Raw genomic sequence first — 26,053 nt, 5'->3', positions numbered from 1 at the left:
CTCGTCCTCTGCACGTTCAAACGTATACTAAAATCGTACCATATACACTATTTATAGCTAACGAATGTACAAATCTCTTTCTCTACCTCCAGCCTTTTCACCAGAATTCCAGTTCCTGCTCTATCTACAATATTACGAGGCAGTCTCGATAGTAATTTTTATACAATGTAACGTTAATCTGGTCGGAAAAATTTGTTAGTTTTTTCGCAACGTTTGCGAAATGCAAAAGTATACGTACAAAAACCCAAAGCCCAAGTCGAAGCTTCCATTCGTATATCGTTTAATTGTTTGAAAGCTAATTTAGTACCATCGAACGATAATTTTACACTCTTTGAACTCTTTTTAATCTCGTAACTCGCATTAATAAAGCGGATAAAGAGTACGACGACGAGGGCACGATGATGAGGTACGAAATATACATTTATAAAAAAAAATCCTAAACGGATTCCGTATAGTCTGTTTTCCTCTACTGTCCCTTCATCTTTCTATCTCACGTAGGTAGTAATATTGCAAAACCTCGAAAACCATGACAGCGAATTTTAAACGAATGCGTGTCGTTGGTAACACTGATACGCGTCAATACCCCATATTTAATCCGGGTAGGGTAGGTACTTTGACGCAATTCGTCTTCTCAATTAAAATATGTATGAAAAACTGACCACCGCGCCGTTTTGTATAAATATTTATAGAGTTGGCGATGATAATAAAATGATGGAAAATTTCGACGCTATTATTGGCCTCATCGCATACGAATGAAAATTTTAGATGAAATTAACGATATAGGCGAATTGTTTTTGTAATAGGCGAATGAGAAAAGTTTATTCAACTTTGACAATGAACCGCGCTGAAATGAGTTGAAATTACCATCGAGTGGATTACGTTAACGTATCGAGTTAAAAACAATTCGTTCGAATTTTTATATTTCAGTTCGCGTATTTACGGCGAACTAGTTATGCAATTTATTTAACTTCTCTAATAAATCACATATCGTATTTACGGCAAACTGGTTATGCAATTTATTCGACACTTCCAACACAATATAGCGAAATCATTATTGAATAAGGGAAAATGGAATTTCCAACTGATCGTCGCAGAATATTTGATTTGATCTTAGTGCAAAAGTAGTTCATAGAAATATCACTTTCGTTTAAAATTTCTATCAAATGAGTCTAAAATAAAATATAATTCCCCCCCCCCAAAAAAAAAAGAAAATAAGAAAAGAACTTCTTTTAGGTAATTTAAAAAAAAAATGAAAATTTTTAGTTTAAGTATATTCCATATTTTTAACGTGGAATAATGAAATCTTACATCGGTTGAAAAATTTAGAAAATTGATCGAGAAAGTTTGATTTCAACAGAAGCTAAACACCGCATCTCCCCCCCCCCTCCCCACGCACAAAATTACTGCAATGGAATTTGAATGCACTAAAAATTGAAATCAGTCATCAATTCATCATTCATCAGGAAAAAATCTAATCCGCCAAGACAGAACCTGAAGGAAACTACAGGAATTATTTTTGATCCCTTCTCTTCTTCTCCCTCTCGATTACATTTCAAAATTAAATTTCAAGGTTATTTCTACTCCAATTTTCGGAGTTGAAATTACTAGATTTTTTTCGTCCAAACGAACTCGAGAGAATTCCGAGTATGCTTCAAAATTGAAAAAAAAAGGATACCATCTAAACTTACTTTCATCAAACAACCCTACTAGGTACTTCTTCATCTCTTCATAAAAAATGAAAAATTTGTTTTTTTTTGTTTGCTTTCTTTACATTGAAGTTATTCTTTCATTTTTTTGAGAATAATTTTTCAATTTTTGAAAAAGGCACTGCTCAATATCGACTGTTCTGCGGAAGAAGGGCCAATCTGTTTTTTATGTTTTTTCAGTCTCTTTTCAGACAAAAGGGTGAAACTAACGATATGAAAGTATGTAATTTTTTTTTTTTGAAAAATTCTGACATTCTTGGAAAAATTTCCAAACTAATAATAAGCCAAACAATTTTAAAAAGAAAACCTTGTTTCTTTTACAAAATTTTAGGAGAAAAATTTGATGTGAGCTATTAAAATTTCTACACCCAGAAGTAGGTAAGTATATCAGACAACTTGATTTTGCCACATTTTTGAAAATTTCAAGGGCCTTTCATTATTATTTTTATATCTATTTAAAAAAAAAAAAAAAAAAAAAAACAGAATTTAACGGAACAGGTGTAAAAAGTTGTATTTTTGTTAATATGTATTTGTACTACCTACTCCATTTTCGAACTTCCAAATGAGTATGTGATAGTTTCGAGAGGTTCCTGAGCTGCTTGAGTTTTCAGATTTTCCGGTGTTGGAAAAGTTGTCATAAAAAGGATCAAAACCGGCAGGAAAATTCAGGAAATCGTTACGTATACCTACTGATTTTGATTTTTCAGTTTTCAGTGAATTTAGAAATTTCAAAGGATCATTCCTTTCCATGAACAAAATAAATCATATTTACCATATATAAGATCCTTTTGATCGATTGAACCACATAACGTTTAAGATCTCTTTCTGCGGTTCAAATCGAAAATTTTTCTATGAATTGAAATATGCAGCTATTTTTGAACAGAAAAAAAAGAAAACTTTGTTGTTCAGGAGCACGCATTTGAACAAAGAATGCTTAAAATTAGTTTACAGCCTATTTTTGACCTTCAAAATGCATAGGTATTCTTTTTGAGCAATCTGAAACCTCAAAAGAATTTTCAAATCATTCAGTTCTTCAAAAAAACAAACAAGGAAACCACTCAAAGCGTCGCCTCCGATTTGAACAGAAACACTGATTCTGAAAAAGTAGCGTACGAAATCCTCATAACCAAAATTCCAGCTGCCAACATAATTTTGAAAATTTTCAAAAATTTTTCGAAAATCAAAAAATGGCGTTTTTTTGAAGATTTGTGCTGAAAAATGTATTTTGTCTATAGTAAAAATCCTGAAAATCAGATCTGAGGCCATGTATTATCGACCCCCCCTCCCCCCAGTAAACCAAATTCCGCCTTTTTTCAACCATTCTGGAGTCTCTGGAACAATTTTAAAATTTTTCCTTAATGTTTTCATTTTTGCAGAAATCCCAGAAATTAATTTGGGCACCAACGATCGAGTTCTGGCTTGTTTTAGACCTATTTAACGACTTGACTCACATTTGGAACGATTTACGGGCGAATACCTCGAGTGAGTTTTATTGACCAAACTTACTTTTACCTTATGGAAATGCGAATATCCAAAAATTTCCGGTCAAAAAAAAAAAACTCGCAGAAGAAGAAGAATTTTGATTAAGTAAAAACTGGATTTTTAGCAGCCCAGGTAAGTTGATTTTTTCAATTTTTAGGGTCATTTGAATATCCTAGAAAAATTGAGAATAGCGTTGGAGGATCCAAAATGATTGGGAATGGTGAAACTCGAATCCAATGGGGATTTTTTTTGTATCAGATAATTATGGTAAGTTATTCACGCAAATTTTAAATTTACACGCTCGTTGCGGTTCCTAGGGAACTGTCCAACTACGTATAAACTACCTAGTTAAACAGGCTGAGAATAAACCAAAACTTCATTTTCAGTAGCTCAAATTGATTTTGACAATTTCTGAAAAAATTCAAAAAATTTGGAAAAATTTTAAATTACGGTGGAGGCTCAAGAATGACTGAAAATGTCGAGATCGAGTAAGGAACAATTAATAGGTCTGTATCATACCACCTCAAGATCTGAAGCTACTTTCGACTCCCCCCAGTAAACGAAATTTCACCTTTTCCAACCATTCTGGAGCCTCTGGTACAGTTTTTGAATTTTTCCTTCATTTTTTAATTTTTTCAGAAATTGCAGAAATTAATTTGGACAGCTATGATCGAGTTCTGGTTTGCTTTCAACCTATTCAACGACTTGACTCACATTTGGAGCAATTTACGGGCGAATACCTCGAGTGAGTTTTATTGACCAAACTTACTTTTACCTTATGGAAAACGCAAATATCTAAAAATTTCTGGTCCAAAAAAAACCGCGCAAAACAAAAAAACATCTATAATAAGTCAAAACTGGATTTTTAGCAGCCCAGGTAAGTAGATTTTTTCACCTTTTTAGGGCCATTTGAAAATCCTAGAAAAATTGAGAATAGCGTTGGAGGATCCAAAATGATTGGGAATGGTGAAACTCGAATCCAATGGGGATTTTTTTGTATCAGATAATATGGTAAGTAATTCACGCAAATTTCAAATTTACACGCTCGTTGCGGCTCCTTGGAAATTGTCTCAACTACGAATAAACTAGTTAAACAGGCTGAGAATGATCCAAAACTCCATTTCCAGTTGCTCAAAATTCATTTTGACGCTTTCTGGAAAAATTCAAAAAATTTGGAAAAATTTCAAGTTACGGTGGAGGCTCAAGAATGACTGAAAATGTCGAGATCGAGTAAGGAACAATTAATATGTAGGTCTGTATCATACCACCTCGAGATCTGAAGCTACTTTCGACTCCCCCCAGTAAACCAAATTTCACTTTTTTCAACCATTCTGGAGCCTCTGGTACAGTTTTTGAATTTTTACTTCATTTTTTTATTTTTTCAGAAACTGCAGAAATTAATTATTTGGACAGCTATGATCGAGTTTTGGTTTGCTTTCGACCGGTTTAACGACTTGACTCACATTTGGAGCGAATTACGGGAGAATACCTCGAGTGCGTTTTATTAACCATACTTACTTTTACCTTATGGAAAACGCGAATACCCAAGAATTCAAAATAAGTCAAGACTGGAGTTTTAGCAGCCCAGGTAAGATGTTTTTTTCGCTTTTTAGGGCCATTTGAAAATCCTGGAAAAATTTAGAATAGCGTTGGAGGATCCAAAATGATTAGGAATGGTGAAATTCGAATCCAATGGGGATTTTTTTTGTATCAGATATGGTAAGTAATTCACGCAAATTTCAAATTTACACGCTCGTTGAGGTCCTTTGGAAATTGCCTCAACTACGAATAAACTAGTTAAACAGGCTGAGAATGATCCAAAACTCAATTTTCAGTTGCTCAAAATTCATTTTAAAGCTTTCTGGAAAAATTCAAAAAATTTGGAAAAATTTAAAATTACGCGGTGGAGGCTCAAGAATGACTGAAAATGTCGAGATCGAGTAAGGTACAATTAATAGGTCTGTATCAGCTTCTGAACTGATTTACTCTTTTTTAAAAAAAAAATCTACGAGTAAATTTTTGAAAATCACCAGTTTTGGATTTTCAAAAATTCAACAAAAATTAAAAAATTAAGTTTGGCAATGGAAATGTTGGTTATTTTGGGTTTCAGGACATGCTTTTCTCGTTCAAAGTTCAAATGTGAGGCAGATACCTCGTGTGGTTCTCTTGTTGGTATCGGATTTGAACCAACAGAAATGTTGGAAATTCGTGCCTATAAATCAATCAAAAGCGTTGCAAAGAGAGTAAATCGGAATTCACGAGTGCTGAATTTCATTTAACTTCTTTTCACAACAATTTTTTTCTCGTTGGAAAATTCGAAAATTGAGTTGGAAAATTAAAAATAAGATACACACCGAATTTCAGTTTTATACTTCAGAATTTCAATTTTTTTTTCTTTGAAAATGATCTAAATTTGGATTTTTAAAAATTCACTGAAAATCAAAAAATGAAATACTGGGTCTGAAATTTGACCTGGTGCCATCATTTGATTTTTCTTTCACCAATTCAAATGTTTTTACATCAATTTGAGGTGCTTTCCTTGCCAGGTGATTTAAAAAATAAAATTTTCTTAAACAAATGAACTTTTCTCAAAAAAATGTAAATTTTTCAAAGAATTCAATTTTTTTTAAAAACTCAAATTCTTAAAAAATGCAATTTTCTCAAAAAATCCAATTATTTAAAAAAATAAAATTTTCTAAAAAATTCAATTTTTTAGAATTATCATCAGCCAAAATGAACAATTGCTCACCCACAGTCACATCAATACTTCTTATAACCCACTTTGAAATCCCTTAATAAATCCAAAACAGACAATAACCCACAATAATATGCATCTCCAAATTCTCACAATTTCTCTCTACTTTCGACCACAGTCACAGTCACACGTACCTACCGCACGTAATCTCGACAACCTGGCGAGTTGAACGATCTGACGTCAGACTTTACATCCGCATTATCATCGTCGGCTCCCACCAGGGGCATAAGGATAAGGACACAGTCGGTGATACAGAGAGTATAGGTATTTTCCATTCGAAAGGGTTCGTCCCCCAATATATCGGGTTACTTTTTCAATATAGGTCGAGAGGGTATACGCGTTATCGAATAAATTGCCAGCATCCACACGAATACGGGTAACATCTGGTGACTGAACGTTTCCCTATATAGTTCCTACAATATGTATGTGTGTGAGTGTAACGAAATGCACTACATACGTAGTATACTACTAGGCTTGTATTCGTGTGTGTGTGTGTGTGTAAAGCGAAACAGCGAAGCCTAAAAGACATCCACAAATGTAGAGGATACACGAGTAGGTACCACGGAGTGGAGCGAAGTTTAGTTATGCCTCAGTACATTCTCGGTCTCGATAAAATTGCCTATTTACCGGATTTAACTACGTGCGACACGCATGCTAATCGGATATATTGATTTGTCGTGGCGGCTGCTACTCCGGTGCTCTTGTACTATAGCTCTTCCTCATCTCTATCTACACAAACGTAGACTTTACACCCTGCCTTACCATGTCATACCACCGACTGTCACACATACGGTTTTTCCAAATATCTCCGCAACGAAGACTCGCTGCAAAACATTCTCCATCGTTTCCTCGTTTACTAAATACGTAGCACGACACGTGAAAAAAAAACTACTACGCCCGGATTCCTTCGAGGTGAAAAAAAAATATTCAGGTATATAGTCGTTCTGCAGCTAGAGCACACGAATGCAACAGGTGTACACTAAAACCCCAGTTTGCTGCGTTAATTTCTCGAGCTTTTAGCGCACACATATTTCGTCCTCGTCCCCGTCCGCGTCCCCCACCACTTTGCCCCAAAAAAATAAATGTCAGCCCAGCTACCGGGGTATTACCGATGCGATACGATGTGGTAACCACACGAGCCCATTATTCGTTTGATTTATGCTTAAATATACGGCCAAAGTTAAGATCACAAATCACTTACCACCGAATACTGTGCAGCTTAATGTTACCGAGGTTCCTTCCTTGTACGGTCCGACCACCGAAGTTTTCGGCATTCCGCTGTCATCGGTTATAACGATTTTCTGCGGCGGAACTGCGAACACAAAACAGAGAGAAAAAAATTATCGTACGGCTTGAATCTTTCGTCGTGGACATCTCGATCTGAAATCTTTAATTGCTTCGTCATACGGACGCCTTCCGCCGTCGTCCTTTTTATACTCGCTGCATGAACATTTTAAAAACTTAATGAAATTATCAAACTGGCCGACTAACGTATGGACCTTCTCCCCCCCCCCCTTTGATACGTTATATAGCCTTGTCTCGAAACGTTCGTCGTTAAACTTTTTACCTGCTGTTGCGATGGATGGAATGAAAGTTTCATTATTAGAGTGTTACATACCCAAGTGGTTTGTTTCGTGTCAAAAATACCGTACTAACTTTGACTCACTTCTATAAAATTAACTGGAACTATCATGGATGAATTTTCCTCGAGAAAAATTCTACCTGCTCTTACGGTGACCTCGATTTTGCCAAATTATTTTCTCAAAGTGGACCATATTTTTTGAGGATTTTTTATTCAAATGATCAATTAAGGTAAGGACGAGAGAAATGGCGCAGAAAAAGAGTAGGTACCTAATTTCAAACTGTAAGAGAACTTTTCATCATTTTTCAGCGAATCTGGAGAGAAACTGAGAAAAGATCGACACCTATCATTATACGTGGGTTGACGTTTGTAACAGAAATATGATTTTAACAGCCGCTGGGCCGGAAGAACGAATAAACTCGCTGAATATAATTATACAAACAAAAAAAAAACAAGATGAAAATCGTGGAAGAATCAACATGGTACACGATATCATATTTCGTTCTCTTCCTCTCCGCTATTTTGTATTTTTCGATCAGGACGTGCCATTGGCATGGGCGACGCGACGACCATATTCTTTGATAACTCGACGAGTGTAAAAAATCGCGCGCTCGAAACTTTTCCAATTTAAATACGGAATGAAAAATTTAATCTAGCGTGTATTTTTCGCCCACCCTACGCAGTTTTCCCTCTCGCGACTCGCCTATTTGGAGTTGGGTAGACGTCGACGTTATCGGCGACAACATACTGGTATAATGTGGAGATAACGAATGGGCTACAGCATATGTAAATGTATTTGTTTCCATTCTGGTGCCTTGAAAATGAGGGAAATGCCCTTTAATGTCGAGTTGAGCAATTACTGGTGTAGAGGAAAAGCCAGAGGTATCAGAAGAGGGATGGTGCACGAAATTGCACGTATACGAATAGATAATATATCTGTGTACAATTTAGTACGAACTCGAAAAATTTGAGCTGTTGCGTTCGAGAAAAAGAAATGAAGAGGTTACTCCTTAAATTGCAAATTTTTTCTTCAGAATTAAAGCTGTGTTCTGAAACATCGTGAGATACAATTCGTGTATCGTGCAAATATCGTTATTGAGAAATGTATTTTTAATGCAGAAAACGATCGCCCTCAAAAAAAATTAACCAACCAGATTTCTCCATTTGCATTGTCTGTTTGTATGTAAGTAGGTATTGACATTTCATGATTTCCCTAAAAATGAATTTTTTTTTTCCTGTGTCGAAATTGAATCACAAAAATATAATAAAAGTAACTAGCTACACTTACACTCAGATATTTTTTTTTGAAATCTAAACCTCAAAAAATGCTACTTTTGCAACTCTTATCGAAATTGGTCTTTGCAGAATGATTAAGCAGATACCGGGTGTCCAAGAATAAGGGATTTTGATGTAGGCAATGAAAAGAGAGAAAAAATTCCCTGCTTGAAAATTAGAAAATTGAATAACCATTTTAAAAATGGGCGTTCGAATGATTGTTTCAATGAAACACGAGAGAATCTTTCATTTTGCATTGAAACAATAACGCCAAAGCACGTTTTTTCGATTTTTATGCAATTTTTCAATTTCGACTTGGGGAAATTTGTTTCCCATTTTGATTTATCAAAATATTTCAAAACCTCTTATTTTGGGACACCCGGTACATACAACCGAAGTGATAGCAGAAATGACATTTACGAACTAATGACCTTTTTTTCCTCCGCTTTTCAAAGCAGTTTTTGGGGGAGGGGGAATACTCCACTTTTTTAGTATACCTACACAAATTAAAAGATTAAGAATGTAAAAATGTTCTTTTTTTCATTTTGATGATTTTTTTACTAGGTGGGGGGAGGGGGGCTGATCAAGTCTCACTTTCTCATCGTGTAAACGATCAAAAGCTACTACACGGCGTTTTTCCGACGAAAATGCACCAAATCTGAGAATTGGGAAGTGAAAATGTACATAAAAATGTCAATTTCTTAATTTTTCTTATTTTCTAAGATCTGAGAGGTTGTCTGCGTGCCTGTCTAGCCTTTTGAGGTCATTGTCCCGTATGACTGACCTCTTAAGATCATTGACTCGTCAGTATGGCTTCCCATGGTCGTCCTGTCTGGACTCTGAAGGTCACTGACCTTCCTGTCTAGCCTCTCAAGGTTGTCTGTCTCCCCCTATCTGGTCTCTATGGAACCAGAAATTTTTCAATTTTAAAAATTTTGTCCCAATATTTCGATTTTTTTACTATTTTATTGAATTGGAGGCCAACACCGACACCACCCTTCTTCACTGAGGGAGCTGAAAATGTCATGGTCTGACTATCTCACTCGAGATTGCAAAACTGTAGGAAATGGAGAAAATAAATTTTAAAAAATTCTACTTAGTAATAATTAATGATTCTCCCGAATGAAGTTTGTTCTATTCATTGATTAAAATTCACCAAAAATTTAGGTCTTCTGATTTTCTAAAAAATTTTACACCCCTCCATACCTTTCCAAAATTCGTCAATCAATTTCAAAATATAATAAAAAAGACATGTAACATGTTCGTTTCCTACTAACTGAGGTCACTGAGGTAAAATACATTTTATTGAGTCAGCCTCTCGCGAATAGTCTCCCTTTCGAGTAGCGGAGTCGGAGAGACATCGGAGGCCAAATTTTAAAAAATAAACACGTTTTTCAGTTCAGTGATCAATAAATTTGTAGAAATGAACATTTTATACAACATTTTTACCATTTATTTAAATTTTTTTCAAAATAGGGAGGGACATGCAGGGAATATTCAAGGGTCGTATTAAAATTAAGTAGACATTCGAAGTAGGTGCTCTTGAAAACTTGCGAAGTAGATCTGAAAAGTCTCTGAAATTTTACTATAAATTTTTTACCTCCGACCATTTATTTTTGTTCGTAACCTCCGGGTGTCCCAAAATAAGGGGTTTTGATATTTTGATATGTTTTGATAAGCCAAAATGGAAAAAAAATTTCTCCAAGTCAAAATTGAAAAATTGAATAACAATCGAAACAATATGCTTTTGTGCAATTGATTTCAATACAAAATGAAAGATTCTCTCGTGTCCCATTAAAACAATCACTCAAACACCCATTTTTTAGATGATTATTCAATTTTCTAATTTTCAAGTAGGAATTGAGTATGAAATGCACGAAGTGAAATGAATGGAAAAAGAGGTGGTGACAGAATCACCAAAAAAGTCACCAAGTAGAAAATCGATTACATTCACATGGTCACTGCTTGGTGAATCTGTCACCAAGAAGTCACCAAACAGTCAAATATGGATTTTCTATGGTTTTGGCGACTTCTTCATGGCAGATTTGCCAAAAAAAAAAGTCGCCAAGTAGAAAATCAACCACACATAGTCACTGCTTGGTGAATCTGTCGCCAGACTATCAAATATGAATTCTCTATGGTTTGTTAACTTCTTGGTGACAAATTCACCGAAAGTCACCTGAATCGAAAAAATACACGTACCCTAATCAAATTCAATGCCGTTACAAAGGTGAAAAGTTGTTTATAAATGTGGTAAATACAATCCTTCAAAAAAGATGACGGATGCGGTGCGAAGGGAAATCCAAATAATGCTCGCCATTCACGTAATATGTAGAATTGTAGAGCCACCAAACTCCCGTTACATCAACCCAATACTTACAATCCAATGCTTAGATATCAACATCAAAAAGAACGGTGAAATGCGCATCTGCCTTAATCCGGTCGATAAATCCGATATTGGAGGAAAACTATAATGAAGCAGGTCTAGACTATAGACAGTCTAGGGGAAGACGAAAATCTTCAACGGGAGAAAATTCAAATACCGTCCTCCAATGTGTAGCTCGCTTGAACTAATCCGACAGAGCGCGTCAGATCGAAATGGGTGCTAAGAAAACGTAAACATGCGAGTAAAACAGCCGTAGACGCATAGGATAAATGCGTTTTCTCCCACTTTTCATGAAAATGAAGTGGTTAGGAAAAATTTTTTTTGGACTTGAACTAAAGAAGATGAAATTTCCTATCGATTGGTATAAATTTTTTTCAATTTCACACGAAAATGGTGATTTTTAATATTCATTTTTATGAACAAATTTTTATGCATGTCAATTTTGAATTAAAATTACGCGAAATTTTCATCAACTACATCGTATTTTAATAAACCAAAATTTGCAGAAGTTTATCCTCTTCAAAATGAGTTTTCATTCAAAACGCTAGCACTTACAGTTCGAAACTTATTGAAGCTCAAAGTCGTAAAAAATTGCTGCGCGCGGTAAAAATTCAACTTCAATTACTATTTTTTTTATAGCGCTTTGGATAATAAACAAATTTTGAAGAGGATAAAATTCTGCACGTTTTGAGTTTGGCTTATTAAAATACCTATGTGTTTTCTGAAAAATGAAAATTAAAGTGAAAATTTCGCATAGGTAATTCTAATTCTAATTCAGAGTTGACAATTGTATATTTGTATAATTTGTTCATAAAAAATAATATAATGCTAAAATTAAAAATCACAATTTTTGTACAAAATTGACTATTGAGAAAAAATATGTATGTCAATAATCAATATTACCAATCAGGCAATCAATAGGAAATTTAATTTTTTTTAGTTCATGTCCAAACAAATGAGGGAAAAATGGGAAAGTGCATTTATCATACAATTCTATGGCTGTATTCATATTTCATATTCATACCTACGAAAAATTTTTTTTACTCAAAAAAAAAAGAAAAGTCAGCAAAGCAAAGCTCCAAAAAAATTTACATCTTGTCATTTACTATCGAATTGTAATTTTTTCCGTTGGAAAAAATGATTGATGATTCTAGGACAATTTCAATTCGAGATTTTTTTTCGACATTTTTTTATTGAGTTGATGAACTTTTTGATTTTTTTATTTTAAAAGTTTTTTAGGAGAATTTTTTCTTGAAATTTTATTTATTTTACATAAATATTATGAATTTATGAGCCATGATGCCATGAATGATGAAATTGAAATCGGAAAATTGAAACATCGGAGCTAGCATTCGGAGGTAAGTATTTTCATTATATAAAAAAACTTACGTCCGAATGCTAGCTCCGATGTTTTTTTTACAATATTATAGAAATATAACAATAAATAAAATAAAAATATAGGTAATTTGTTTGATCAAATTATTATTTTTCAAATTTTCATTTCTGTTGTAAAGTAAATGAATTAAAAATTTAAATGAAAATAACTATGAGAAATTGTTATTTTTATTTCAAGTATTAGGTATAGGTAGGTAGGTACATATTTAATCATGTACTGAAATATCACTAGGAAAAAAAGGTAAGAAATGAGAAACTGAATTTATTTATTTCTCTATTACGATGAAAAAAATCAAAAAAATATAAAATAATAATTTGATCGATCATTTTACACTTATTATTATTTATTCTTACGAGCATATATTTCTATTTTCTATATTACTATATTGTAAAAATAATTACCTCTGATGTTTCAATTTTCCGATTTCATGGCTCATATTTATGTAAAAGGAATTTAAAAAACATTAAAAATCATTTATTTCAAAAAAAAATTGTCCTAAAAAATTTTTTAGCATAAAAAAATGAAAAAATTGATCGTGTACAATGTGTGTTTCATATAAAACTCCCTATAATGTTGCGAGAGAGTAGCCCTCATTTCGCCGCGAGCGCTCTCTATAAGGCGGCGACGTCGTTACTGACGTTTCTGAAAGTGCTAGATTTTCGTCTTCCTCTACACTGTCTATAGTCTAGACGTAAAATTATATCCCCTTCAAAATTCAACTCCCCTTAGACGGGTTGGGGCTCTCCTCTGCTATCAGGCATGCGTGAAAACGAAACCTGACTAGTGGTTGGTGGAGTCCTTAGCAAACCGCCTAGCGGGCCAAGGGCTGCGTTGGACAACTCGTCTCACCTCCTCCCTTTCCGCCCTCTCCCACGCTAAGTTCAGGGTCAAGTATAAAGTTGAGTAAACTAATTAGCAGTTGGCCTTAAACTTAAGATTGTATATTCTTTCACAATAAAATACCCCCACCGCCTGGTGCGGATTGGGGAAAAAAAGGTAATTAGAAGGTAATTAATAATTAATATGTATTAGGCTTTTAAGTTGTAAATATACTTTGTTAATAAAATACCCCCACCCCCTGGTGCCGATTGGGGAAAAAACAAAAATCAAGTAACAATATTGATATAGGAACTATTTCATTTGGTTTTTTTTTTGAATTTTGACCAAAATTGAGGGCTTTGTCGCCTCAGAGGTATCAAGATATCATCATGAAAATTAAGCTGTTAAAAAGGAATGAAACGTACCTACATTGTTTTTTTTTCGAATTCTCAAATTGTGGATTTCAGGCCATGTATGCAAGTCAATCATAGATTTTTCAGCTTTAAAGTTCAACTTTGAGCTTTCAAAATTTACCCATCTTCAACCATCAGGAGAGTTGGGAAGAAAATAATAATAGTTCGAGGGGAATTCATAAAAAATAGTTGGGGAGAATTTGGAGGAACTATAAGGCCAGAAATGATTAATAAAACGCTCGTAACACGTCTTCCTGAAAAAAAAAGTTGCAAAACAGTGCAATCAGAAAAAATCAGTAATAAAAACGAGCCATCAGCTATTTACTGATTGCAAGAGGGTTTTTGCTTTTCGTTGATTTTTTTTTTTTTGTAAATTTGATTATAGCCATAAGCCAGAAATTTACAGAGTTTGAGTTTGAACAGTTTTCATATTTTTCTTAATTATTTAGTCACAACAAACAATTATTAACTTTCCGAAATCTATGAAATATGTATCATTTAAAAAACAATACTTTCTCATCTAGTTATAAGAAAGGCTGATCGCAGGCTAACCTCTTCGTGTTGAGAAATTACTCGCTACGTACATTTACTTAGGTACATTTTACAGTTTTTCAACTTTAAAGTTACTATTTAATTAGTAAAAAAAACTATTGAAAATATTGAATGAATAATTATTGATGAAAAAATATCGCCAAAATAAATAATAAAAACATACCTACTTCATATTACCTACATACTCGTATGTAGGTAATCTAATTCCAAATTCTAAAATCTCTTATCTGGCAATGATAAATACTAATCACTGATTGGCTATCAATAATTGAAAAAAAAATGACCAAGATCAATAGCAATAAGGTTTTAGTTGCTAGTAGAAAAAAACCCTAAAATTAAATTCTGGAAGATAATTAAGAAAGGTTCTTCAATTTAAATTCATAAACATAAATCACACAATTCTTCCGCAGCCTATGGCACAATGGAACCCCAGAGCACGAGATTATTTACGTATCTAGTCTTTCTTCATCTTCGCACATATTCGCATTTCATCCTATATTCACTTTCACACCTGCTGCAACACCACATATTATAAAATAAGTCACCTATCTTCGCTTCAAAGGCGTTACAAACGTAATTTGTGATTAACTTCGCATACACACGAGTACCAACGTACGCTAAAACGCTAAATTTAATTACACCATCTCTCCGCATCACAGTTCATCGCGAATCAATGCACAACTTACTCCATGCACACCGAGCTAACCACACGTAAACGCCACAAAAAGACAGAGAAGGCAAGAAAGACGCAGACGAGGCGAGACCATAAAAAAACCTCCATCGTTCGTGCGATGAGGTTACACGTTGCTTTTTTTCTCTCTCTCTCTCGGTTCACCACGCGGTAATAATAAAAGCCAACCAACGCATATAGAATATGCATAAGTGGTATACGCGCGACTGTTAAATCAAAACAATCCGTCAGATTAACCCTTCCAATATTAAGTACCTTCTCCCATTTTAGTTAGCGCGTGAATTTAACGATGTCGTTATTTTATAAAAAAAATACCGTGAAAAATCCTCTCTCTGCCATTTCCTCGCTATAGTTGTTCCGCAAATCATCCCCTTTATTTATTTGAGGCGCCCCTCGGGCCTCGCAGTCGAGCTCCATATCCTGCTACAGCTTCACTATGCGTGCTGGGATACGAACGAGCGTCTGTATGTTTATAATGCGATTCCGGTACATCATATAATCCATTCACCCCAAAGTACCTACAAAATTGGTAAAAAGCAAAAAAAAATCCACCTTCGATTCGAGCTAATAGTTTCAAAAAAAAAAAAAAAAAAAGGAATTCGCTGCGGTTGTTTTTCTCACAGACATTAGAGGATTGATGAAGGAAAGAAAAAAAGAAGGAAACCCGGTAATACATTATACAAGAGACGAATATTTCTTTAAATAATTTCACACAAGGGGGTGCAACAAAACGTGATGGCGGAGGAAAAGCATTTTTACGACCGAATGATACTAAACGAAGGAAAAATTATCGGAACTCGGAGTAATCAAGCGCAATTTCCATTCTCGAGTATATACGCGATAAATTCTTTAGTGTATTTTCTTTAAATAGATGTGTATAAATACCTCCTTCTCCTTTGGCGTTTCCGAAATACATAATTTTTTTCCAGCTTCTATTCGGAAAACGAATAAAAACGCTATTTTTATACGTATCGATGAATTGCTCAACTGCTCTACGCTGTTTGTTTATTTATTATACGTAAAAAGCCAACTAAGAAAAATGTTCTAGACGTTTGGTGACCTCGTCCGTCGTCGTCGTCTCCTCCTGTATCTCTGCCCATGCTCATTTCGCCATTTCGTTTGAGATTTAAAACTTTATCGTCGTCGGTCGTATAATTTTGCCTTTGGTAATTCACCAACGACGAGGTAAAAAGACTCCAGATTTAGTTCACCTATAAGAGGTGCATTTCCCCAGCCCCCCACCCCCGCCAAAAAGGGTCTAAGTAAGGTCATTCGTTTGTGCTTCGTTAGTGCTTGTTTGTGCTTCAGGTCCGGTCGTTTGTGCTTTAACCCTTTCGGAGATATTGAGAAAAGTTTGTGGGGGGGCTGGGGAAATGCACCTAGCAATAAGAGTTTTCAAGCAACTTGCACCTACACAATATCTTCTCACAAAGGTTATTTTTCTGCCGCAAATATGAATTAAAAAGTTATTTCGGAACGGTTTCGAGTATACTAAAAAGAGACAAGGAAGAGATGTTAAGAAGCTTTTACATTCCGAATTTTATTATCTAGGTAAGGTATGTAGGTAGGTATTTTACTGTTCATATTTTTAAGAAACTGGATTATAAATCGATTTAATGTCTTTAAAAAGTACCTACAAATTAAAAATAGGCTGGGTTTTTACACAGCTTATTTTAAGCAACGAGGAAGGTCGTGGAATAAATTCCACCCACGTTTGATTTAAATATTTTAAGCCTTCAAGGGCTTGTAGATTAAGTTTTAGGTTTCATCGCTTTACATATTTTTACTGGCGTAATCTTGTTAAACGATTCGATGCCTTAAATATTGAACGTGGGTGACAATTTTTCATTACATTTTTTTACAGAGAAAATTTTTAAATACAACAAGAAAAAAAAGAAATTTATTTAGAAATTTTACCTAGTTACCTATATTTTACATAAAGGGTCATTCCATGTCAACTCGACCAAAAAATTCGATTTTGAAACTCATGTCTTTCGATGTCGCTCAATTTTTTTTACCATGTCTACCCACCCCGCCAAAACTGGGGCCCCCACTCACCGCGGCTCCAGGACCACTGGGTGGCCGAACCATTTTAAGCAAAATTGAAACACTCTCAATCTTGGCTTAGTTTAAGTTGTACATAGTTTTTATAGCGAAATTTTAGTATTAAGTTTGTCATTTAGTATTAGAATTTATATCACCCTCCCCTTAAACTTAAGATTGTACTGGTATTATTCCTGCGGAAGGCCCCGCCCCCTGAATAAAAACAAAAAAAACCCACCCAATAAGTCATCATCATCATCATCATCATCATCATCATCAATGTTATAGGCGCAAGAGACTAGTGTGCCCCCAATAACAACTGCCACTTCTCTCTGTCTTGAGCTAGTGTGGTTGCAGTCGCAACTGAGCCAAGTATTAACCGGACTGTATCGGTCCACCTTGTTGGAGATCTTCCTCTTCCTTGTGTCCCGGAGAGGCAGGGACCTTGCCAAAGAGAATTCTTTTTTCGATGTTTTCCCGTCCTCTTCTGGCTAAGTTGTAGTACCCTACTTTTGGCTACATGTGTCCAGAATAGCTCATTATCCTGGTTTCATATATTTTATTTAGCATGGTTGGTTCTTGAAGTTGTTCCACAATTGATGCATTTGTTCAGTGTGCAGTGTACAATATCTTCAACATCCTGAGCCATACCCACATTTCAAAGGCATCAATTCTTCTTCAGTCATCTTGCTTCAATGTACACATCTCCGCTCCATATAAGAAAACCAGAAAAACTAGCGTCCTGATTAGTCTCTTCCTCATTTTTATGGAAATTTTCTGATTGGTGGTGACTTTTCTCAACCAAGACATCTCTGCATTTCCCAGAGCTATGTTTCTTCCAATTTCCTTGGCTAATCTTTCATCAGCATCCACAAGTGAACCCAAATAAATAAACGAGTTCATTTTTCCAAATTCATTCAGGGCTTTGGATTCTGGTAAGTATCCAGCTCTTATCAACAACCATGACCTTGGTTTTCCCCACATTTATGTACCCCATTGGGTAAAAATCTGCTGATGATACGCGACAAATAACGTGGCAGGAATTGCAACACTTTCCGCCAATACTTTTCTGCTCATTAATTGGCGCGCGTATTTTTTCACACGATAAATTCTGCCGATGTCCAATATCGATGAAAAAATGTTGGCACCGCCGGGGATCGAACCTGGGTCTCCAAGTTGGTAGACGACTTCTCTACCAACCTGGCCACCAGAACATGTACTGATGAGAACGCAACATTTCTATACTACGTGAAAACATACGCGTAAAATACCATATTTACGCTTGTGTTTACAAAATACGCGAAAGAATTACGCCAAGAAACCTGCTTGTAGCGTATTTTGTAGCTGGTTTCTTCCAACGCAAAAAACACGCCACTTAATTTGAAAGCGTTGTGGCCTTACGCGAGAAAATACACTACGAAATATTATTGTAGCGTATTTTTTAGCAGATTTTTCTTTCAGTGCCCCAATCCGCCTTCTGGACAGCGCTTTTTCACGTGTATATTTGGAATACGTCAATAAACCAGCTGGTTTTGGCGTCTTTTTCAGTGTATGGGCAGATTTTCCCCCAATGGGGTAGAGTCCCAGGTCCTCACTGACCTTCCTGACCCACCTGATCAGTTCTGCCAGTTCCTTTTCATTTGCAACTATTGAGGTGGTATCGTCAGCATAAGGGAGATTGGAGATTCTTCTTCCTCCTATCTTGACACCATTTTCCCAGTTCTCCAAGACTTTTAGCATGATGTACTCGCCATAGATGTTGAACAGCAGAGGGGAGAGTATGCACCCCTGCCTTACTCCCTGTTCTGGATGAAACAGATCTGACTCTTTTCCACCTACTCTCACCATCATCTCGTTCTTGTCATACAGCGATTTGATTTGCTCAATTAGGTGCTCTGGAACTCCCATCCCATGTAATACTAGTATCTCAAATATAGTATGTTTTTGGTGACGCTGAACACGAATATGATGTCAGATTTTTGATTGGACCCCACCCACGGCCCCAAGCACCTCCTCAAAAAGGGGTCACACAAATGAAACAAATTTTTTGGGCTTTTACCCATTGGGGGAGGTTCTGGGGGCCATGGGTGAGGTCAATTTGAAAAAACTACTGGTAAGGCTATATTCGTGTTCAGAGATTTTGAAAAAAAAAATACTATTTCATGTGTCGCGTGAACAAAACACTTTTTTGAATTTTTACCCCCTGAATGTGAACGAAGTAGGGGTGATTTGTTGGTCCTTTACTTTGAATATGACCAAGAAAAGGGTAGCACCAAAGTTTTATCTAGACTTCAAATTGACCTAGCAAAAATTTCACCCCTCCGGCACAAGTTCAAGTTGAACCACACTTCACATCTCAATTGGCCATGGCTTTGAAATCTGATAGATGCGTCACATCTAAAAATCAATGTTTTGAAAAATACTGTTTTTTTTTAAACCAAAAAGAACAACTTTAGGGGTTGAATAACGAAAAAAAAAAACCTTTTTCATTGTGTACATTTTTGAACCACCCGAATAAGTAGGTATCAAATTAGGTGTTGATTCAGAGCCTGAAATCCCCTTAATCCCAAATGCAAAATTGAGCACCTCAGAGAAGGATGTGGTACTTAAAATTTAAAAATTTCAATCAATTTTGGTTTTGTGGTCAAACTGGTTTCAGAATTTTTATCAGTGCTCTGGAAAACCAATATGTAAGTATTTCAATGCCCCAATGCTTTTCTAAACCACTTTCGAATTCATAACAATCAATACTTATGCCAATTTACTTTCAGAATTTTTTTGGGTAATTCAGAGCCATAGTTCAATCTCATGCACATGGATAAAAATTTCATTTTTAAAATCAGTTCACTAAAGAAGACATTCCAATTGTATTCGACTTATATGCAGTAGTGTTTTCAAGTTTTTGAAAAGGTAGTAAGTAGTTTCTGATTTTTATCGACATTTCCACACAATGTTGAACTTTCATCTTGAAAGTTTGATTTGTAGCTTATCAAATTTGATTCGTTGATTTTAAATGTTCGCTCTAGTCTTGAAATCTGTTAGTTTTTCATTATGGAAGGTGGAAGCAGGGAGTGGGCACTTGGGCAGAGTGCAATAAAAAGTCGAAAAGTCAGCACTATTCAATAAAATAAATTGCCGTAGCTGAGTTTGCAAAAAATACTACGGATGGAGTTTGAAAAAGAATATCGAATTTAAAAAACTGAAGAAAATGCAACGAATTGATCCCTTCATTAATATTTACGGCAAACCGGGTAGGCAATTTTATTAACGTTCAGGTAATACCAACTACAAGTAAGTTCAGGTTCATCACTTGAAAGGCGTTTAAAAACCTTCTTGAATACCTGATGACGTTTCATAATGATAAAATGAGCGATTTGATCCTGAACCATCATACCTTGAGATAATAAGTACAGGAATATTTAAGGTGGAAACTCTACTACACAAAAGTACCCATAAATCCCTTTGACAAAAGATGGTGAAGTTTCCGGTCTCCGACGGCGAGACTAAAATGAAACAGTTCTTACAGAGAAGAAATTCTGCACTTTTGAAACTGTTTTGAGACCATATTTTGAAACGATTTGAAATACTTCTGGTAATGAAATGATATCCGCACATTTCGAAACCGATAGAATCACGTTTACAAAATGGAACCATTTTCAAAAAATCGACTACCTACTCTAGCTTCAAGATGAGGGGAGAAAGGCTAATAGAATTTTGGCAATGCTATTCGCGATGTACTTAGAATAGGAATTTATCTTGACATAGAAACCATGTCTGAAAAAATTGGCGAAAAGAAAGAGAATGAAATGCATTCTTACATCTGTAACATTTACGTTAGACCATACCACATACAAGGAAACGCTATTAAAACGCCACTCGGAGACTTTTAAAATTTTACGGAGCCTTGAATTTTGCGTCTCGGTAGCCAAAATTTGAACGATAGATCACCCTTTGGATCGTTTCGGTTTGTAAGCGAAAAAAAAAACAGGTCAAAAGTATCTACGACTACATGAGACGAAGTGAAAAAGCACCCTCGAAAAAGCTACGAGCCAGGCACGTTGCTAGTGATTAATATTCCAACGTGTTTAAAATAGGTCACACACTAATCTACGACCGGAGAGCAAATGTACTCTTGTAATATTGACGACGAAAGAAGCAAAGTACGAGTAAAAAGAGAGAAAATGCCAAACAGAAACAGCGCGAGTGAATTCCAAACGAAGCCAATAACAAACGTTAAACTGGCGTCAAGTACGTTGTGTGCTGCTTACTGCTTAGCTCACTGTGTTAGCCCAGCAGCTTACCCTTCGCGGAATTCCTCCACCCTGCTTTTACTCTTTTTCCTGTAAAACGAATAAATATAAAAAGTAGTATTTCGACAATAAGTTGGAACGTACATGACGAAGAGCAAGGCGAGAAAAGAAGAGAAAAAAGGCATCAACGAGCGTTTTTCTCGCGTAAGCAGATGTATTTGTATATACACTATACAGCCGAGTATTTCGTAAAATAAGGCGCAAGGCCGGGGTTAAAAGCGACTCGATAGTGTAAGACGAGAGGAAACGAGCAGAGAGGCACACGGACAGAGACGAGTTTTGTTCTTTTTCTTCACGTTCGTTCTCTCTCTCTCGCTCTCGACGAAACGATTAGTTACAGTAAAATAACCGTAAATTAGTTTCATTTGAAACGCAGATTTTCGCCCTCGAAGAAATATTTAAACCGTTTAAACGCTCGGCGTTGAAAAACTTTCGTCCGAATTGGTTCGCGAAAAAGATAGCGTCATAATTTTACAGCTCGTTGTTTAGTGTTCGTAGTATTCCAACTCGATGCCCCCTTTTCCGGTTCTCTTCCTCTTGCTGCTGTAATTTTTTTCAATGCTGCCGTCGAAGATGTTTGTTGCCTGTCTAATTTATCGAAACGAGCTATGCTTGGATCTTATTGGATGATTAAAGGGATTTATAGTTTCCAGAAGATGAGAGGGAGGAGGGGAGAGAATTTGGTATCTCAGTCAACAGGATGTTGAAATAAGCTAATATTTCGATACCTTATTCACCAGGGAGGTATTGAACAGAAGAAAACGAATAATGCAAGATCAAAAGAGTATGCAACCAAAAATACCACTCTAATCAAAATTCCAGGAGCTATATCAAGTAAATTCATTGAATTTTGGAAAATTTGAAAATTTCAGGTCAAAGCAGAAACAAAATGAAAATTCTATCTGATTCTGCTGAAAATCTGAAATTTGGTATGCAACGAATGTAACTATGTAACCTAATTTCAAGCACCCAATAAATTTTGGAAAGTCCTTGAGACTCCAGAACGACTTGAAACCACTTCCAATCAATTTGCCACGATGAAATGATGTCCACCAATTTCCAGTTTTTTAGATCGATTCAGCAAGTGAAATAATGTGAAAAATTTAATTTAAAAAAATTTTCTGGAGGTTTCAGAATTGCTTAAAACAACTCAAAACAGCTTCCAATCGATTTAAGGAATCGAAAACGAGGTGGGTTTCCATAAACAAAATTTCAGATTTTTAATGGGTCCTGAATTTCGTGCTTGGGAAAGAGGCAGCCAGACAGTATCCCAGGACCAAATTTACGATAGCTTCCGATTCAACTAAGGCTATCGATCAAACCTCAATCCAATTCCCTCATCTTAAAAAGAACCCTCCCTTTCGCTTTTCCTGCTCTCACACGCCTGCATCTCTCACTGTTCATTTTTTTCATATTTTTTCTCTATTTTGCTTTCAGCAAAACGAGGCAAAAAACGTGGTCCATCGTTTATCTATTAAATACGAAAAAAAAAATACCTCTTTCATACAATCGCACAATATATCGATAGAAAATTAAAAACATCAACTTTAACGAGCCCATTTGTCCCCGTGCTTAGCTATCAAAAGGTATATGGTCGATAAAGAAACATCGAAGGAAGCGAAATCCGGCTGCAGCATTTTAATCCTTTCGTCGTAGCCGGTCTTTTCAGGCTGTTTTCTTCATCCTATAATATAGATAATCGCGCGCCATGCGCCATTAAAAAGCACCTTCTTTGCGTCGTGAATATTGAAAAAATTTCTCATCGTAACGAAATTTTTATATCAGCTTCATTACGAGCTTGTTGACGAGACGTGATAAAAAATTTTTCACTTTATCAAGCCGGGCTGCGCCGGGGTCGGAAAATACGAGGAGGAAGGGACAAAAAAAAGGGCATCGTCGAGGAAAAAACCTTGGCTCGCTTAAATAAAAGGATAGATTATTATATCCGAAAAGTCTGCGTACCTCGCTTCGTCTCACGTTGCTAATATTAAGGAAGACATTAATCCTTTTAAGCAAAAGAAGCAGGAAAAAAACGCGAGCCACAAGTAACTCGAAGGCAAAAAAAAATCATTTGCGGTGTAACCATATATTTTTTTATCTAAACTCGTTACATAATATTTCTTCGTTTTCTGCTTTTCAGTTTTTATTTAGCTATTTTTACCCTGCTCCTTTTTGCTCTCTCTCTGTTTCACTTTTTATTTGTCCTCGTTTCTGTTCCTCTTCTTTGGTCCGACGATGGTGCTTTTTTTCGCCCTCAAAGTCGTTGCTCGTGTTTTTCTCTATGTACATTGAACGAATTAAACGAGTATATAAATTAAAATGTGTTCGAGTCGTCGAGTACATTTTAACATCCTGCTAGTTTTCTGTATTTTTTTTTCTTTTTTATACGTGTGGTTGGTAATGTACTGTTTTTTTTGCCTTATATTTATCCTTGCAACGCCGATAAATATTAAACAAATACGAGACCGACGATTACCAGCTTTTGAAATGCGAGGGTGTTTGTCGAGCTTAACTTACACAAAGATACAACTTTAGTATAATTATGCTTCCACAAACTCGATAAATCGTAATCGTTCTCCTTTAGTATGTACTTATTCGACTTCTTGCTTTCAAGGTGAAGAAATAAGTAGAAAAAATTTGTTTGAAAATTACTTCAACCAACAACGAAATTTGCGAGACAAGGTCGTAAAAATTATGGCACCCTAGACGAAAATTAGGGAAAAAATTTAGCGTTGAATTTTTTTCGAAGAAATAAATTTCGATTTTGAAAAAAAAAATTGAAAGAGCTAAAGTAAAATTGAATACATACATTTTGACTGTTCGTTTTGATAAATGATCATTTTTCCACCCTCAAAATTTTTTTCTATGGTTCAATTTTTTAATGGAAAACCACAGCGTTGATACTACATTATAAGAAGACTTTAAAGAGGAAAAGACATTCTAAACTAGCAAAATCTCGTTTTCAGTGGGTTGAAAATCCACCAACCATAAAATTCCAATTTTGCTAAATTTTCAATGCTCAGAATGAGGTCATTTCAATACCTCAGATTTGACCTTGCAGGCGGTGACATTTATATCCAAAATGAAGGGAGTTGCTTCATGAGCATAACATTGTTTGTAGAACAGACGACGGAATACAGAACATTTTTGTCGGATCGGTATCAAATCTTCTAGTAAAACCCACAACTTCCATTGAAGTTATCACAAAATTGATACGAGGAACCTTAATCCAAGAAAATGGGCAGGGATTGATAAGATCTCACAATAAAAACCACGCGAAACTGTAAGTATATAAACAAGCCTCGGCTATTTACTGATTGCAAGATAGTTTTTGCATGTGCTATCATCATACTTTTATTGCATAATGGTTTTGCATTGGTTGCATAAGTTTGCTTTTAAAAATATCAACTTGAAGCTGATTTCTCATTTCTGATCATTTTCATAATATTTTATAAAATTGAATGTACCTATGTACTACTTTTATTAAAATGAGTAAAAAATGTCTGGTAAATTAGAACATTCAATTGAACAACTTTTGATGAAATAATCAAAGTGATTTCACCTTGGACATGCAGCATCAATTTTTAAAAAAATTGAAATTCTGATTCTTCAGTTCCACTTCTTATTGGTAGAAAGATGTCTGATTTTTCTAAAATTGAGTTCGAAAGATTTCAAATTTAGCACAAAAATATTATTGCTTAGCATTATAATATTAAAAATACAAATTGTTATTTGGATCTTTGAAAATACTAGTTGCTGTTTGGCCAAGTGTTGGCTAAGTGTTGACTGTTGACAATGAAAAAGTGATTAATAGAGTTTTTTTGCGCGCAAAAACTCTAAAAAAAAAAAAAGGATTTTATTGTTGACATATTCAATCCATACTTTTGGCTGGAACATGCGTCACAGTGCTTCAAAATTACCAAAAATCATCATGTTGAAAAAACTAGACAAACCCAAAGAAAAAGTGGAAATGGGCCAATTTCCATATTGCCTGCAATATCCAAATTACTTGAAAAGTTACTTCTGAAACTCCCCAAACCACAGGCCAAAATGCCAGGTCATCAGTTTGGGTTTTGCAATCAACACTCAACAATAGGCCAGATCCCATCATGTCACAGCTATTATTGAAAAAGCGCTCGAGAAAAAGAAATACCATTCTGTAGAATTTCTCGATGTAACACAAGCATTTTACCAAGTATTCACCAGAAGTCACCAAGTGAGTTTTTGACTTTTTTTTACGTGGATTTATGTTGAAAAAATCACTAGAATGTCCACAGAGCCTTTACATTTTTTTTTTTTTGAGTGTCTGATGACTTCTTGGCGAATCCTGGTAACTTCTGATGAATGTATCACCAGAAGTCATCATGTCAGTTTCGACTTTTTTTTAAAGTGACTCCATGATGAAAAAAATCACCACAATATCCTCCTGGCCATAGACATTTTTTTGAATATCTGGTGACTCCTTGGTGACTTTTTTTTAGGTGCATTTATGTTGAAAAAATTACGAGAAGGTCCTCAGAACCTTTGAAATTTTTTTGAGTGTCTGATGACTCCTTGGTGAATCCTGGTGAGTTCTGGTGAATCTTTCACCAGAACTCACAAAGTGAGTTTCCAACTTTTTTAAAGGTGACCTTATGATGAAA

At 35.3% G+C, this 26,053-nt stretch overlaps 1 protein-coding gene across 1 annotated transcript in view; it reads right to left on the bottom strand.

The window, feature by feature from the left end:
• Positions 1–26,053, bottom strand: part of LOC135845811 (hemicentin-1-like) — a 972,708-nt gene that overhangs the window by 164,718 nt on the left and 781,937 nt on the right. The window contains exon 4 of the mRNA XM_065364649.1: positions 7,145–7,255. Within this exon, the coding sequence (XP_065220721.1) occupies positions 7,145–7,255 (111 nt within the window). The remainder of the gene's footprint in view (positions 1–7,144; positions 7,256–26,053) is intronic.

This window comes from Planococcus citri, chromosome 4 (genome assembly GCF_950023065.1).
Source record: "Planococcus citri chromosome 4, ihPlaCitr1.1, whole genome shotgun sequence".
Taxonomy (NCBI): domain Eukaryota; kingdom Metazoa; phylum Arthropoda; class Insecta; order Hemiptera; family Pseudococcidae; genus Planococcus; species Planococcus citri.
The sequence above is the reverse complement of the archived record's forward strand: the minus strand, read 5'-3'. Positions and strand labels throughout refer to the sequence as shown.